Genomic DNA, 17,913 nt, shown 5'->3' on the forward strand with positions numbered 1-17,913 from the left:
AAGGTTTCACTGGGAATGATTTCATCGATTTCTTGGAATATTCTGGGTAAATAATGGACTGTGTTGCTTGATTGATATATAGCACCGCCACCCTTCCCACCCATCTTCCCATCCCCAGCCCCATCCTCTAGACTCCCCTACCCTCCTCACTCCTCCTTCTTCCTTCACCGTCTCTTCTGTTCTCTCTCCACCCCTCCTTTCCTCTTCCTCCCCCTTCCCCATCCTCCCCCAACCCCGTCCTCCCCCAACCCCGTCCACTTGATGTCCAGCGTACGCTGAAATGATCAAGACACAGTTTGCACTTAACCACTAAATCTTTATTGAATTTTTATTATAACATCAGTTGATACATTAGCAAATAGAGAGAAATACAGAGTAAATAGCAATAAATGGGCAAGGGTAGGGAGGTGGCGCAGGGGCAGGTGGGCAGTGAGGAGTTAGGAAGAAGGGGCAGGGGTAAGAAGAAGGGCCACTGACAGGGGCATAACCAACGGTTCTTATTCATCACTTTTCTGTAACTTCCATGAATCTTTACCATCTATAGTTATCAATATCACTCCAGCAACAATTTCTCAAAGGGCATCTATCTATCTTAACTCTCTAAAGACTGCTTACAATCTCAATCCCCGGAGTTAATCCTCAGGGCAAAGAGCCTCTATTAGATTATTTTTATCCAATCATCCCTGAACTTTCTCCCACTAATTTCTATCCGTGTCCAACAGCCCCCAAAAGGTTGATCTCCCTGCAGTTCCCTTCAAGTTTATCTGAAATCTTTAGGGGTAGCAATTATAGAGGAAAGAATCACAAGGAGGTGCACATGTTTACTTATAGCGGTATCTAATAGTATCATGCTTTTTAACTAATCCCACCCACTTAAGATTACTTAATAGTCCCCCCCCCAAAATACTTATGATTATATATATCCCCAAGTAAATCGTTACACAAAGAAAAAAAAAAAACAAGCAAAGTTTCCACAGACCACTTTGATAGCTTTCTACAATCTGAAACAACAAAGAACTCTCAATCCTAACTGATGCACCTTCTTTCTTTAAGACGAAAGCGTGGCATGGTTCCCATCAGGCTCTTCATCTCTGCAGGTGGTTCTCTTCATTTCTGCCCAGGTCTTTCCAGCAGAGCGTTCTCTGTTGCCAGTCTTGGAATTCTGATGTTAGATGTCTGTGGTGGATGATGACTGGATCAATTCAGGAGTCCACAAGGTACCTGCAAACTTAAACAGAAACCCTGACTGCACTGTGGAGGTGTGCCCTCTTATTCTGCCTGCCTGAAGTTCACTGTGCCAACTCACATGATTTATTCCAACCAACTCTCCATTTTCCAGTATCTAATACAAGTACCTCATTGCTCAAACTAAACTGACCCTTCAGAAATGTATATAAACTTCCTCCACTTCAACAATCTAGCATGGTGACCTTAGCTAGTTCTCTCCAGGTCTGCCTAACAATGGGAGCTTATATCTTCTTCCTTCATTTTTTAACTAACACTTACAATTTGGGCCAAAAGTCAATCAATTTTGTCATTGTTTCAAAAGGCAGACTGTTGGCTTTGCTAGTAACTTTGATGTTTTATCATCTTTATTTTGCTCCCTTTCCACATTCTTTAGAGATTAATTTGCTTTTCCTTTCTTACGAATAAAGGCATCTTGTTGGAAAATGCCAAAAGTTTTAAAGTATTCAATTAAAACAAAGTTGATGAAAACACATGAGCTAAAGGAAACTTAATAAATTCTGATTCTACAGAATAAGTTTGAGATTACTTATCTTGAACACCTACGCATATAGATAGTATATAGAGCTATAGGGCATAGTACACACTGCCAAACAGATTTTCACAAGCCCTACAAAACAGCCAAAGGTGTGTCAGGGATTTCCTCTGTGAGTTGTTAACTCACACCACCATGCTCCCTCATGATCGTTGTCGTCACATCTCCAGACTTCCGCTTGCAGCGATGGCAATGTCCGTGTGCACATGCTGGGGCTGCAGACAATAGCCCATTTCTAGGCCCTCTGCAGCTTGAAGATCAATTGACAACTGTAAATTTGACACAAAGCAACTTGAATTCAAATGGATGGAGGATGGATTGATTGAGGTAAACTGACGTGATGCTCCAAAAAGTCCAGAAGCACAAATGCACCATTTAAAAAGAAATTAACCTAAAACACATGAGTGACTGACAAGCTTTCAGATTCCATTGGAAAAAAGAAAAAAAGTTGTTTTGGATTAAATAGCCAATTAGGCAATTAGGTATTTTCTTTGAATTTATGTCTCATTTTGTTTGATTTTTAAAGGCCCAATCAAAAAAAAATTTAAACTATAGATGATGTTAAAATAGAAGTTTGAAGATGAACAGGATGAACTATTATACAAGCACTCCAGTCTGAGGAGCCTCTTATTCACAGTGTTGTAAGAGAAGTTCACAGTAAAGAACTATTTTACACTACCTTACGTATCAATTTTAAGTGATTTAAGAAGAGCTGGATAGTAATTCAATGGAAATAACTTTGAAAGCAGAGTCACTACTTTAAAACAGTGTTAAAGGACACTATCAACCTACAGCTAAAACTTTTAAGTATTTAAACATGCAAGGGTAAGGGTGAGTGATAATGAATATGTGAAGGGTGATGCTGATGAAAAGTGAAACTTCACCACTGGACTCCTCTTCATGACAGGCTATTTGAAACATACACCATATCGTTTGCTACTGCTCAAACTGTTGGAGACTGTGTTGAAACAGATGCTCCCAGAAGCCTGCCTCTTTCTTCTCCATGCCATGGAGGTAAAATGGAGTCTCAGCAACCAGGCAGGAAGGCTGTCAAATCCTGCAGCAGGTAAGTGGCAGCAGTAAACACAGAGAGAGGTTAGACAATCAGTTCAAGGTAGTAGCAAGGGGCCAGGCTAGAGGAAGTCAGGCAGTCCCAGGTTAGCACAAAGCATCCAGGAGACACCAGCCGATGTCACTGGATCGAAGACAACTCTTGTGTTGTCTGTTGCTTTGGGTTGCTTTCTGAGGCCTTTCATTCACTGGCAGCTTATCGGCTCCATCCTCTACAGGATGGTAAAATACACTCCCCCTCCCCTAGCATCCTAGTGCTATAGTCTAGTGAGGGGACTGGTAATGAAATGCCCAGGTGCATATGGAGGCAGAGACAAGGACAGATGCTCCCAAGATTTCAGGTGGCACCCTTCCAGCCAGTGAACAATGCTCGTGAAAATTCTTTCTGAAGTTCCGGGTCAAGGTGGTACCATTAACCGTGAGTCTCTCCTTTAAGACTTGGGTACAGGGATTTAGGAGTCCTTATTAGCTACTCATTAGCCCTCATACATGACTGAGAGGTGATCACATTTCACAAATATCTAACCACCTGGAGCCACCAACAGTCTCTGGTTACCAGGCTTTTTGTTTTGTGTGGAAGCCATTGCTGGCATGGTGATGGTAAGGTGTTGTGACAAAGTCAGAGTTATTGGGTACATATGATTTGCACCAGGATGTGAAGGCACACTCAAACATGCACAAATCCCTCTGAGAGCACTTCCTCCTGAGGCCTGAGGTGTTCTGTTGAAGGGGTTTTGCCTGCTCCCCAGAGAACTGGTCGAGTTGCCGCTCCTTGAGTCATGGAAATGGAGTCTGAAGATGGTGAAGTTTCAAAGGGTGCAGCCAGAAGATCACGGAAGCCGTTGGCACTGCACCAGTAATTGTGGCTTCCTTAATAAGGCCTCACTCCTCCAAGGCTGTAAAGTACCTCAACTGCAAGGAAAGTTATGTCCTCCTCCTCACCTCCCCCTCAGTAAAGAAAACAGCATTTCCTGTGTTTGCATCAGCTTCTCAGTAACTCTTAAGTGAGGAATCTGACAGCTCATAATTCAGATGGTGACAGAGGTTTCAGCAGGTAAAACCCAGGTTTCCAGGGTTTGCTGGGAAGTAAACTTGTTATGAATTTTAATTAGGTTGGCAGTTACAGTGGAAAACCAGAGATAATTTGTTGGTAAATATTTTGTTGCTCCCACCAAACAGTGGAGGTCAGTGGGTGCTTTGAGATGGGTTTCAGTCCAGGGTGGCCCTGACCTTCTGTAACCATTTCAGAGGAAAGCCTGTGCTCAGGTTGGTCTGAAGGTGCAGTGGCCCAATGTAGCACACAGTCACTGATGAGAAGCTGAACAGGAGTTCATTTTGAGGGCGGAGATCCTGAAGGGCAGGATGCCTATTCACAGGGCGCTGTAAGACGGAGGCGGGGGTGGCGGCGGGGGTGGCGGCGGCGGAGGCTGCGGCGGCGGGTACTGGGGCACTGGCGGCTGGCGGTACCAATGAGGATTCCAGGTGATCATCACGGGGACATAGAGGGATCGCCCGTGTCCATCTCGCCCCACGGGGTACCAGGCGAATCCTACTGGGTAGGTCGGGTACGCATAGGCGGGGTAGGTCGGATATCCTGGAATTTGAGGTACGTATTCAGTGTACGTCGCCAGGTGAGCTTGGTCATCTAAATTTGGAATTGTGAGTCGAGGATACTGATTCTGGATGGTGACACCGTTAGGACCCCGGCAGTCGTAAGAAACTTGCAGCTTCCACCCTCTTTTCACTTGGAGAACTTGGGCTCCGTTTGGCGCGATGGTGGGAGTGATCAGCCCATCCTTCACATGTCTGGCGACGAAATCTCGCAGGGCTGCCATTTCAGATTCCGACAGTGAGTACACATGCCCGCTGGGAATACTGTGCGCTCCGGGGATCATTTCTATGTTAGGGTCCACCAGACGGTGGTCTGGGTAGACGTTCTCATCCACTGGGGTGTACACATTCTGCACGTAGTAGTATCTCACAGGCTGGTAAACTCTGTACCCCTCTACCGGGTAATAGAACGCCGGTTGTGCTGGTGGCGGGAGAGGTGGTGGTATCGGAGAATACATCCGGCAGTGGTATCTGCAATATTCGGAATCGAAGACGATCGATCGGGTGCTCCACGTGATGTTGGGATCGTGTGTGCTCAGCCAGCGCACCCCCAGGACGATGGGGAAGAACGGAGACTGAGTCACATCGAACGACAGCACCTCGCGGTGATCTCCCAAGTCGACGATCAGGTCATGTGTTTCGTGGACCACGGGGCCCGATGCTATGGGACGTCCATCAATTGCTTCTACAAGTATGGGCCAGTCCTTGATTCTCAGAGGAATGCCGTTCTGGGCCACGTACTCGTGATCAATGAAATTGCCAGAAGCGCCAGAATCGATCATGGCTCGGACGAACAGGCTGTGTCGGCCCGGGAGATGAATCTGGAGCATCACTTGCAAGTGTGGAGATGACGCAGCATCATCTTGGGGGGACCTTATTAATTCCGGCCCGGTCGCTGAAGGTCCCTCTACAGCGGGGCCGGGGAGTTTCCCGCCGGCGAAGCCTTCGAGGCCTTGGCAGGACAGTTGTCAGCGTAGTGGCCTCCATTCCCACAATAGAGGCACAGGTTCAGCTTGCGACGTCTCTCTTTCTCTTCCTGCGTCAGGCGCATGCGGGCGCCCCCCACGGGCTCAGTCGGGTCTACCTGGTGGTTATGGTGATTGTTGACGTGCGGCGCCACCAGCGCGCGTGGCGGGGAGCGCGGCTTGCGGGTGGCGGCAGCCCGGGCCAGCCTTCTCTCAATGTGGATGCACTGGCCGATGAGCGCGGACAGCGACTTGGCCACTTCGAGGCGCGCCAGCTCTGCCTGGATGTGGTCGCTGAGGCCCTCGTGGTACTGGTCGATCAGGGCGGGCTCGTTCCAATCCAGGTCCTGCGCGATCATCTGGAAAGCATTAGAGTAGTCGACCACTGACCCCATGCCCTGGCGCAGACGTCTAATCTTGCGTTTGGCAGCCTCGCGCCGCTGGGGATCTTCAAAGACGTGCTTCATTTCGGTCATGAAGGCTGGGTAGTTGTGCATGAGATAGTGAGAACGCTCCAGTTTGGCCGAGGCCCAGCGGGCAGCGCGGCCCGTCATCATGCTGGTCACGAAGCAGACGCGCACGCGATCGACAGAGAAATCGCGGGTGCTCTTCTCCATGAAGAGCTGGCACTGGGACATGAAGGGAACCAGCATGTCTGGGTTGCCGTCGAACTTCTCGGGAAGGTCTTCTGGGCACTCCTCCTCGATAGGGGAGGCTGGGGCGGCGGCGGCCGCTGCACCGCACAGCTCAATGTCGTCCTCTTCCTCCTCGGGGGTGGGCTCCACTTGCTCCCGGAGGGTGGTGTTCTCCTCGGTGAGTTTCTGCACCTGGTTCTGCAGGTTGTTGTTCTCCTCGGACTGCTTCATGACCTTCTCTCTGAGGTTGTTGATCTCCTCTGAGAGATCCTCCCGCCGGCGTTCTCCCAGGTTTGGGTTGTACTGGCCCCTCTGGCTGCTGCAGGGGGAGTTGGAGGGGGAGGAAGGATCGTTGGGGGGAGGAGGAGGCGGAGGTGGTGGGCAGTCGGGCCCCAGGGTGATGGTTGGGGTGGGAGGAGACCTCCCGCGCGTAGTAGCTTCACTCCTGTGGCAATGGAGGCCTGTGTCCTGGCCTCCGCGTCCGCCTTTTCGCCTTCTGGTTTTCAGAAGCTTTTTGTTTCTGTAAGTGAAGATAAAAGCATAAATTCAACACATACATTCAAAGCACCACAATACGATGTATCTGCTAAAGTACTTTAAATACATGAGTATTTAAAGTATCTCTTTATTCCCCTTGTTTACATCAGTATTTAATAAACAGACCAAAGCCCCACAAAAAAGATGTTAATCAATTAGGACTGTGGACAATGAAAAGCATCCTCCTCTTTGATGTCCAAATGATCCTTTCCTCCTCAAGAATCACCTGTTCATCATAATTTAACAATATGCAACTCTTATAAGCAGCATGGTTACCTTTACTGACTAATAATGTAGAGACACTCCAAGTAAGAACCTTTATAAGCAGAGCAAGAAACCTTCAAGGCAAAGATACCAAAAAATTATGTAAAATAAAGCCAAAATGATAACTACTTGTTACTGGAAAAAACAGCTGCTATTCCAGCCAATAGAGAACCAAGAAAAAGAAAGGTGGAGGGGGGGGTTAAAATCACAATGACTGTATTCATCAACCCATCAAGGGGGGGGGCCCTTTGGCCCACTGTCCCTACCCTGATCCACCTTTATAGACAAGGTAACTATGAATGGTTATCAAAACAAACAACAACTGCCACAAAGGCAGCAGAGAACTGTCTAAATTCCTTTTCAAACCCTAATTAGATTTCCCCTTTGGGACAGAAATGGTACTGAGCAGCAACCTGTATATACTGCTTTCTCTCCTTATTATGCAGTCAACCAACAGTTATTGATTGATGCCTCTTAGGAGTAGCTAGGCTATAAAATAGAACATTCAAAGAATCCCAGTAATAGTGTCCCTCAAACTTACAATGAGGGTTTAATTAGATAATGCAAGTAAAGCACATAGTGCATATTCAACAACTGTTAGCTGATATTAATAAAGTTATTAATAAAAACAGAAACTTTAACTTTCTATATAATGAGGCTGAGATTAAAACAGGGAGGGGCTGCAACTATGGCAAACTGGGTCCCATATCCCACCTAAAGATACTCAGTTTTTTTAAAAAAAGACTGTGTCCATAGGGGTGAATGACTGTGTGAGGGGGAAGCGAGGAGGGAACTTATTGCCCTAATTATGGGTAGGGTGACAATAAATTACACATATATAAATTAGCACACAGGGGCACGTGTACTTCCTGGAAACAGGGTTAAATTCACTTAGAGTAATTATTTTAACACATCAATGATTTCTAAAATGGGCATTGAGTGTTCATATTTGGAAAACTAGGAAAGTGCTCAAAACTTTAAAAATGGAATATATAAAGCCCATAGACTGCCTATTCATTACATTTTAACTTGGCAGTCCTTGCTACCTGTTCCTTTCTGTCCCACCAAGACAAAAACAGACAGCAAATTAATTATGCAAAATAAAGCCACAAAAGTAAAAATGCTATTCAGAGGAGTTAGGTGAAAAACTGCTAATATTTCATCAATCCGGTACGGGTGGGGCGGGAAGGTGATGGTAATTAAACATGGTACCTGGCTACAGAGAAATACCCCTTCCTCCTCCTCTTTCTGAGACGCCTCCAAGTTCTTTAGCCCCTCCCCTGCCCCAGCCCCACCACCCACAGCCATTTCCCCTTATGCCCTAGGCTGTTGGTTCGGCCTCTTCAAGGAGGCTATGCAGCAAGCAGAATCCTTAAGGGACAGAATTACTGTGCCATTTTAATATTTTTAAACTGTTACTTAATTACTTTAATAACAGACTACGGAAACAATTAACAGTTGACATTCAAGATAAGACATTCAAGTTTAGAAAAAATGAGATGTAATTAACACATCATAGCCTGTGACATTGTTTCATGTCCAATTGCTTAAAGACGATTACATTGGTGACAATCAGAATATGAGGTCACCAAATAATGCCATTTTTATTAATTAAATGAAGTGTTTTAATGTCCCATTAAAAAGCAACTAATAAGCACAGGTCATTGTTTCATGTCATGATGACTGAGGTGCCACTTCCGTCATCAAAACAATAATACTTTCAAAAGTTAGAGACAAGACTTTGGAAAAGGCATTTCACAGCACGGCCTGGAGCAGGTCAGAAAGGTTAACCACCTATATGTCAATCACAGTCACTGGGGTGGGCTTTATTGAGGCCCAGGTCTGATGGTTTTCACATCTGCAAAAAAAGGACAGGACAAAAATAACAATACATTAGGAAATCAGTAAACAATCACTGAATTGTTTATGGAAACAGCAGATCAGTAAGACCTTAAAATTCAAATGCTTTTGGGGACAGGAAGATAATAGAAATGTGAAAAGAGACTGGACAATAGGGAGGGGCTACAGCTATATCACTTGGGGATGAATACCTCCCCCCACCCCTACAAACTCTTTTAACTCTTGTATGATTTTTTAAATCCAATGCCAGTCAAACATTCAGGGCCTTATTTGACCTGTGAGATCACTAGTTTGAGGTCCCTAACTTTTACCAGGCATCAGGCTTAAGGCTCCCACCCCCAGGGTTTGTAATTTTGGGGTGGGACTCTTAAGTCCTAAAAGAGTCAACTGCCCAGAACAGAGTTGTTTAACCATTAAAACTGATAGGGTAGTGGGCAAGCAAGTTAAGAGCCGAAGTAAAGTTTACAAATGTTTAAACAGCAACCGGAGCACCAGATGACAGGCAACAGGGGCACTGTGACTTGATCTGAATGACAAGACTATGGCTCCTTAAATGCCTCCTTAGTAGGGACTGGATTGCAGAGGTGGGGTCAAGAGGCCCCATTCCTAAAATAAAACCTCAAAGAACACACAGCATATAGCTAAGCCACCTGGGACAGATGCCACCTTTACACATGAAAAACAGTTCAGTACCACTCTATTTAAGAATTAAATACATTTGATTAATCTTTGACTCTTCACAATGATTTTTGAAACTTTCTATTCCCCCCACCCTACCCTCCCTCAATGCCCCCACCAAAGACACCAAAGCACAACAGCAGCAAAAAACCCATCACACGTTAACCATCACACTAGTAAATGATACTTCACCAAACAATGCTTAATTGTTTTACATTTGCAAATGTCCACATTTCTTTTTGAGAACTGTACAGTTGATGAAATGCAAATTCTAATAATATGCACATTTTAAAAACCATTGTTTTGAACCTCTTTATAATGCAGACACAGAATTTCCAAAGAGAAGAGGGGTTAGGGCGGCAAGGTGGCCAAATGGAACCTGGGGATTTGAAGCTGTAATTATGACATGTTATCCATATATCCATAGACTATATACTTGTTGGAGGCAGTGTGTGTGTAGGGGGTGATTGGTTGGGAGTGACAAATTTGGGGAGCCAATGCTTCCAAATGCCCCTGTAATAGTCCTGGTTCATGGTTTACAACATATGGAACCAGGTTTTAAAATTTCTTCATTTAATTAGAAACATAAATATCTAACTGGCAGTAAACTATAAATTTGTTTTATACAGATATTTTAAAATGCCAGCTAAAACCGTCAATCTGTATTGTGTAACGTAACCACTTTGTTACATTACACAAATTTTAAATATGACAATTATGTACCATTAACTAAACCACTTGCCCCAAATTTAAATAATTAGCTTTGCTTTTTAGTTTATAAAAAAGCTAATTATTTTTAGTGTTTTGAATTAACTTAGGTGTTTTGAATTATAATTACAGCTTACATTATTCAAACTTAAAAATGCAATTTTTTTTTGGTAAGATCCTGTTAAATGTGAGCAAGATAAAACAAGCAGCGTCTTGGACAACCCAGGACAACAAAACACCACAGGAAAGAGCCCGGAACAAAAAACCAGAAAACACCTGCACACACGGAGGAAGACACTGAATAAACCATTTTACTCTGATCATTTAATGAACGCCCACAATATGCCAGACCCAATTAATAATATGTAGGCAAGTCAGCCAGGGCTAATGCCCTAGAGATTCCAAGAAAAAAATCCAGAAATACACATCATCCTCCTTTAGAGGCCAAGCCAGTAGCACCAACAAAGTGACTTAAAACTCCTGTGAAACAAAGTTCAAGTTCTTTATTTTGTATTCACCAAAGCATCTGATTCCATTGGGTCCCAACACAAAGGTCCACTAGTGTGTCCAAACACTTTAAAAAGTTTACTTTAAAGAAATTAAATTTTAATTAAGATTTTAAAAAACCTCAAAACTTAAAAATGTTATTTTATTTTTCATTTGTAGTAAAAACATTTAGCTAGACTGCCTTTAGAGGCGCCAGCCATGTCAGTTTGGAAGCACCTTTCATATAACCCACTATCAGGAATTTAAATTGTGGGTTTATGTTATTTAATATATACAAAGTGCTTATAAAAAGTGGCTTTTTAATGCCATGTATAATTGTTATTGTTGTTAACTGTCCTTATATATTATTATTATATTTATTAGACACCAGTGGATAAAAGGCAAAACCTGCGCAGAAGAGAAACCACAGGAGAGAAACCGCAGGAGGGCGGGGCTGTGCAGCCAGGCTCAGGCAGCGAAGGTGCGCAGGCGCAAAAGGGGTGGGGGGGGGGGAACCCTGATGAGATGGCTGGGGGCGCGCACTGCGCAGGCGCAGGCACCCTCTGGAGAGGCGGGGCCATAGGCCAGCTCAGAAGAGGCAGGCTCAGGGTGGGGCCAAGTTTTGAAAGGCGGGGTCTGGACGAGCTACCTCAGAGGAGGCAGGCTCAGAGAGAGGCGGGGTCTGGAGGTGCCACCTAAAGGAGGGGGGGGTCAGGGGAAGGTGGGGTTTAGGGAAGCCGCCTCAAAGGAGGCGGGCTCCGGGGAGGCGGGATCTAGAAGGCGCGCTCTGGGAAGGCGCGCCACAGAGGAGGCGCGCTCGGAGCAGGCACTGGGCGGCGCTAAGCCTGCTCTGAGCAGATACTGCAGAGAAGGCGCGCTAGGATGGGCGGGGCAGGTCTAAGACGGGCTGCATGCCTCTCCCAGGATCCCCCCTCCCCAAACCCCTCCCACCAGCTTCCACCAGCCAGATTCATTTCATGCAACAAGAGCAATCACCCCCAGATCCAGTCCCCCACCACCACCCCACGCCTCCCAATACTAAGCAAACCAACAGTTTCCACAAACTGTTGCTGGATGCCAATTCGCGCCATCACTACAACTACACCACCACTTCAATCAAGTGCAACTAAGCAAGGCAGCCCCGCCACCACCAAAAGATTGCCTTTTACGCTTACAGTCAGAGCCCCTCCACTCCACTGCCATAGCAGGAATGGTGTGGGCAGAATGTTAAACACTAATTTTTGCCCAGGGCTCCATTTTGTCTAACAGCACCATCATGCAGAGAACCGTCCTAGAGAAAAACATAGTGGGAGCCATTCCAAAGGTGTGTTAGAGACAAAGGGTGGGGTTCCTCTAAGAACAGAGTGATCTTACTCTTCAGCTCCTGTCCGCTTCAACTGGTTTCTTTGTAGCGCAAAACAGTACAGCTTGTCTATTTCTGCAGCTGTTATTACTCTGTAGCGCATTTTAGGTATAAATCGTTCCACAGCTCGTGTACCTCTGCGGTTCCTGAGTCTCGTAGCGCAACGAAGCGCTGTTGTAGTGCTATCGTATCATTTTTGTAGCGCTAATCTTCCACAGCTCACATTTTGTAGCGCATTTAAAGCGCAAATCACTCATCAGTCTGTGGTTCATAAATCGCGGCAATTCATAAATCGCGGCAGTTCATACTGGTTTCAGTGCAAAAGAAGCGCCCATCAGTTTATAGCGCATTGACGCGCCCATCGCTTTGTAGCGCACTGATGCGCCCATCAGTCTGTAGCGCATTGAAGTGCCCATCGGTCTGTAGCGCATTGAAGCGCCTATCGGGTCTGTGGCGCATTTGAAGCGCTTATCAGTTTGTAGCGCATTTGAAGCGCTCATCAGTTGGTAGCGCATCTGAAGTGCCAATTAGTTTGTAGCGGATATCACTTTGCAGCACATCTGCAAATTGGTCTGTAGCTCATGTCCGTCTGCAGCTCATGTCTGTCCGCAGCTCATATCTGTCTACCACCCGTATCTAGACTTAGGTACTAGGAATCAAAGCCCTGAAGGCTTGGATTCTCCACGCAGTTTTGGGGTGCAGCCAGTGAAGGCGTGACAAGGTGTGCGTGGAGACATTCGAGGCGCTATTCCATCTTCCGCAGTTCTCGATAAGAACGGGGAATGAACGTGATCTTAAAGAAAAAGAAACATCCTCACCGCATACTCACCACGCGAGGACTCCTCTGCGAAGGCTGGAAAGACGGGGTCCCACACCTGTGCCAGGCGTGGGCGCCGCTGGCTGCTCGGCAGCCCGGAGTGGCTCCGGACGCGAGCCCGCTCAGCGGACCTTCCTCGAGGTTCGGTGGTCCGTCTCCGCTGGTCTCCTCAGGTCGTAGTCAGGTTTCTTCGACACACACCAACCGAAGTTGAAGCGCGTGTACCGGGAGCGCCGACCCGGAGCTTTATATAGGCTGAACCGAGGAGGGGGGCGCCAAATCCCAGCGTGCTCCGCGGGTTAGGGGGGGGTGGAGGAGGAGCGGGGGCGGAGGGGATGGGGGGATGGGGGAGATGGGGGTGGGGGCGACGGCCCCGCTACACTGGCCCGCCGCTAGAGGGAGTTCGGGATTAAGGAGGGGGGTGCAGGATGCTGATGCTGAACTGGCCGAGCTGGGAGGAAAGAAGAAAGGGAGGGGAGGGGAGAATCGAGGACGGCCGGCCTAGCCAGGCCAAGAATGCAATTGCCCTGGTGGTGGGAGCTGGGAGACCCTTGTGCTTGGACGGGACAGGGTCGGGGGACACGCAGGATGAGCCCCGCGACCACTGGCACCTTCTTGCTGACAGGTTAGTGTCCCGCGCGCGACGGGAGGTCCTGGGGCCAACAGGCCGCTGCTTCCCCACCCCCCCTTCCCGGGTTTGGGGTACCTGGGTGCATTTTCTGGGCATGAGCCCCTCATGCTGCAGAGTCCCCAGTGCACGCTTCCTCCGAGATGCCCTGCACCCCACTTCTGGAACCCTGTGCTTCCCTTGCCAGGCTTGACCCCTGGCCTTTTTTCTCTGCGCCCCCGGGGGCCCCTCCCTGCCCAGCAGCACCGAAATTCCATCTCCAGTTTCCATTCCCATTGCCCCCCACCCGTCCCCAGCAGTCCGGGTGATGAACCTCTCCGGATCCCTGCCTCAGAGGCTGGGGGTCGTCGACCATCTGGGGGTTGGGGGCTTACCTTGCGAATGGGGCTCTGTGGCCCAGAGGCGAGCCCTAGGAAATGGGTGTTGAGCTGTGCCCAGCTCTACCAACACACCACATCTTTTTTTCCCCCTTTTCTTGAATCCGATCTGGAGGGGACATAAAAATATGCATCTGACACGCCTAATTCTCCTTTCTGCCTAAGCGAATTTCTCGGCAACGGAAATCTCGTTTTTCTTAGGTTTTGCGGAGCAGGGAAACGGAATCGTGAAATGCTAGGAGCTAAACAGGGCATTGAGGTCAGGGTTAACCTCGGCTGGGGGCCAGAGACGCTGAAAACACAACGGTTTGCCCCACCAAGTACACTATTTCGAGAAAGCGAAAACAATTAAAAACAGCTGTGGATGCCTCCAGTGTATTTGGCGGGCTTCGGAGACTCCCAGCTACGGCCTTTTGGTGATGATTACGAGGTTTACGCAGAGACATGGATCTCTCTGCAACGTTACGTTTTTCTAAATCTTGTAGGGTGAATGAATACCTTTAGTCACGGTAACCGCAAGTTTAATCCTTTGAAGCGCGTTGCCAAGATTTGGCCACAAATATTTGTGTATGTTTATAAACGTATGTATTTTTCTCTAACGTATACGTTAGAGAAAATTGCAGTGAGTTACGAGACTAAAATACTGATGAGGAAGGAGCTGAAATAAAAAGCCTTAACGTGGATTTCAATTTAGGAAAGTGTTAGGCACTAAGAAAAGGGACAATCTGTTGATAATCTTAGTAAAAGAACTTTAAGTTAAAATGAAAAACCAATTGTCTACAACTGCGTGAGGTTCCTGAGACACAGATGAGACACAGATGAGATTTGTATTTAAAGGCTAAAATAGCAGATTTGAGTAACATTGCTATATATTAATTTGTACATAGAAGATAGATAAGAATTTGACCCGTTGTAGATGACAGAATGGTAGAGATCTCAGTTAAAGCCAGCCTTTCTAAGAGTAAACAAAACTCTAGCACATTTATTGAAACTCTGCTTTTTAATCAGAAATAAAATATTGACCATCAGATATATGAATAAATGAAGTGCAGATTTCCAACACTGAAAGATACCTTCCAAGGAAGTTGGGTGAATATAATTATAGTGTTTAGAAGTGCCTTAGTGTCTTTCCATGCTTAGGATGTTCACTCTTCCCTGCAATGTTGAATGCTTTCAGGATTTCTTATGTTTTCTAGAATACTGTTCTGGTGACTGCCAGACCGTCAAATTCTTCCCACTTTTTTAAATCCAGGAAAGTTACTTCATCTAGTTGTTTGGTAATTGATAGACATTCTGTTTCTAAAAGATGAGATTAAAAAACAGGATAGGTGATAGAAAAAACTCAGGTTTAAAAATCAAAAAAGTTTCACCAAGTTTGAATCTATTTGAATTTTTATTTCAGAATGTTAGCCAGGACTTTTTTTGGGGGGGTAGGGTGGAGGAAAAAAACGCAGCTTTAGTGTTTATCTTTATCATAGTAAAAGTAATTCCTATTCATTGTACAAAATTTAGGGGGAAAAAATCCAGAAAACTGGAGGAAAAAAACACCTCAAAAAGAAAATCAGGATCACCTGTAACCTCTTTATCCTGTGACAACCCCGGTAAACATTAGGGACTCTACTTTCTCTATATACATGTGCCTAAATAATGTATATTTTTCATAGAGTTGCACGGGTGTAATTTCTAAAAATTAAAAATGGGGTCAAGTTAATTTCCTCCATTTTTTTCTCTTCAAGGAGCCTTAGCTTTCTAAATAACATTAAATTTTTAGAATCTTTTTAAAAATGGAAATAATAGTGATTACTTTTTCTAATTGAAATTTAGATGAACATTAGTACAAAAATATTTAAAACCAAAGAACTGAGAGTTTCCTCTGATCTCACTATTCTAACACACACATAGTAATCTGGTATATATCCTTGTGTTTCTTATTCTCTATATATGAAAACATTTTTACTTTGCTTAGAAATAGATTTTTCTAAGGAAAAAAGCAACAATAGATAGTAGCTTTGAGAAAAAAACTTAATCTAAAGCAGCAAAACAATATCAAACATAAAAACAAAAATACAGTGTTAATAGGTAAATACTTGAGATGACATTTTCATGTTACCTAAAGCACAGAACAACATTAAAAATCACCCCCACATAAATACATAAGAATTTAAAACACTCTTTTGATATTTGATGTCATAAGTGAATTTTGGATTTTCTCAGATAGTTCCCAGTGTTATCTGTTTCTTACCCGTCTTGCACAAGATCACACGCATAGCAAAAAGAGATGCTAATATGCATTATTTACTTTATCAAATACTACTGGGCATTGTATGGGAACATTTTAATCCATTTTAATGAGAATTTCCTGTGGATCTATGAAGCTGTTGATTAACTACCTGTGTTTAACTTCAAGTGTAGTAGGAAAATTGTATTTCAAATCCAAGTGGGATGTTCACTTGTCAAATAATAGCTTTCTAATTGGATATTTTACTTATTTAAGACAATTTGCCATGTATCTGTGAAGCTGTTGATTTACCTTTTATATTTAGCTTAATGTCTAGAGTAGGAAAAATATACTTCATAAAAAGTGGAATTTTCACTTGCCAAACAATAACTGGACTTTCTAGTTAGACATTTTATCTGATTTAGATGACAGTTTGCTTTGGATCTGTGAATCTGCTGATTTACTACATGCAATTTGACTTAACTTTTAGTGTGGTAGGAAAAATTTATTTCTCAGCAAAGTAAACTTTTCAGTTGTCAAATATTAATTGGACTTAATACTTGATCATTTTATCCATTTATTATAAAGAGTTTGCCATAAATCTAAAAGCTGTTGATCGACCTCATCTATTTACTTTAAATTCTAGTGTGGTAGGCAAATTGTTTTTCTAAGCAAAGTGGAATTTTCACTTGTCTCTCGGACATTGAAAATTAGCAAGGGACAGCACCAGAGAAAACTGATGAGAAAGATAACGCATATCCAGTTTCTAGCACTGGTTTTAACTGATGAAAACCAGGCTTGAAATAAAACGTTGAAGCAGTGAGGAAACCTTGACATGTTAAAAAATTCTCCGTCAGTTATTCAGATGGGTCGGGGTTTTAAGAAGTGCAGTATTTATGGATCGCATTTTCTCTAAAATAACCAGACACTTTGTTTTTTCTTCTTTTTTACTAAGCGTCCATGCTTACTCTGTCTGGTCCCTTTTCTTTTAACTTACTGTTACCTCAGTTCTAAACACCCAAGGGTAGATTCTGTTGTTGATCTTATTACCCAATCTTGGTGTAAAAAAGGACTCTACGTGAATAGATAACATATGTTTACATGTCCGCTACAGATCCCTGGGCTGGAGCTCTGTGAAGTCCAGAGCTTCACGGAAATATTAACATGATGCTTTTTGTTTCTTTCTGTCCTTTCCAGCTTCTCCAACAGAGACGTGACAGAAAGACCGGCAGACACGGGCAGGCAGGCAGACAGAGAGACATGGACAGATAGACACACGGGCACACGCACATGCAAGGCATCAAGGCTTTTTCTAAACTTTAGGATGCAGTTCTTCTGTTTGCTGCCTCCCTGATTTCTAGAAATATTAAGCCACAAGCAGCACTGCAGAATTGAAAAAAGGAAGCTAGTGTTTCTGAAGATCAACAAGTCTTTTCAAGTGACTGGTTTTCCCGATTGGGGTTTTCAGGATGGTAGAATCAGATAGAGGCTCAATGCTCTTAAAGTTGTTTCACGCGGATGGCTTCTGAACAGCTTCCACACACATTTCTGTCTGAGCAAAATTCCGGGGACTTCAGGTTTTCAAACAGTGTAACTAGAGTAAAGACCGTGTTGAATAAAAAAGAGTAGAGTCTCCACAGTCTGACACGAGAACAAACATTTGCACTGATGTGCCTTCCCTTCTAGTCTTTGTTCCACGTGCATATGTATTTTCACTTGACTCTTAATTTTCGTATGTGTAGATTTTTTACACTTTGCTTTAAAAGATAAATGAATCTTGCTTTCAGCTAAGCATTTGTCAGGGCTTTTCGGAGGCTCTCGTATGTAAGATGCTGTATAGACAAGCAGGATTGCTTTGTGAGCCTGGGGCAATCCGAATTGGTTACTGGGTTTGGGTCTGAGAGTGGTCCTAGGT

General features: G+C 44.7%; 2 protein-coding genes across 9 annotated transcripts in view; one reads left to right on the forward strand and one right to left on the reverse strand.

The window, feature by feature from the left end:
- Positions 1-295: 295 nt before the first annotated feature.
- PEG10 (paternally expressed 10) lies at positions 296-13,010 on the reverse strand. Its single transcript, XM_027540138.1, is given in 3 exon segments — positions 296-5,396; positions 5,399-6,582; positions 12,777-13,010. Coding segments are annotated over 3 exon segments (2,364 nt in total). The 5' UTR covers positions 12,782-13,010; the 3' UTR covers positions 296-4,221.
- A 185-nt stretch (positions 13,011-13,195) lies between these two features.
- The window catches only part of SGCE (sarcoglycan epsilon), a 71,419-nt gene continuing 66,701 nt past the window's right edge, over positions 13,196-17,913 (forward strand). For 2 of the 8 annotated variants that reach the window (XM_027540143.1, XM_027540145.1), the window contains exon 1: positions 13,199-13,400. In XM_027540143.1, the coding sequence (XP_027395944.1) occupies positions 13,292-13,400 (109 nt within the window). In that variant the 5' untranslated portion in view covers positions 13,199-13,291. Of the gene's footprint in view, positions 13,401-17,913 lie in introns of all 8 variants that reach the window. The other 6 variants (XM_027540142.1, XM_027540144.1, XM_027540141.1 and 3 more) reach the window with 5 other exon arrangements.

The sequence above is a fragment of the Bos indicus x Bos taurus genome, chromosome 4, assembly GCF_003369695.1.
Source record: "Bos indicus x Bos taurus breed Angus x Brahman F1 hybrid chromosome 4, Bos_hybrid_MaternalHap_v2.0, whole genome shotgun sequence".
NCBI classification, from domain to species: Eukaryota; Metazoa; Chordata; class Mammalia; order Artiodactyla; family Bovidae; genus Bos; species Bos indicus x Bos taurus.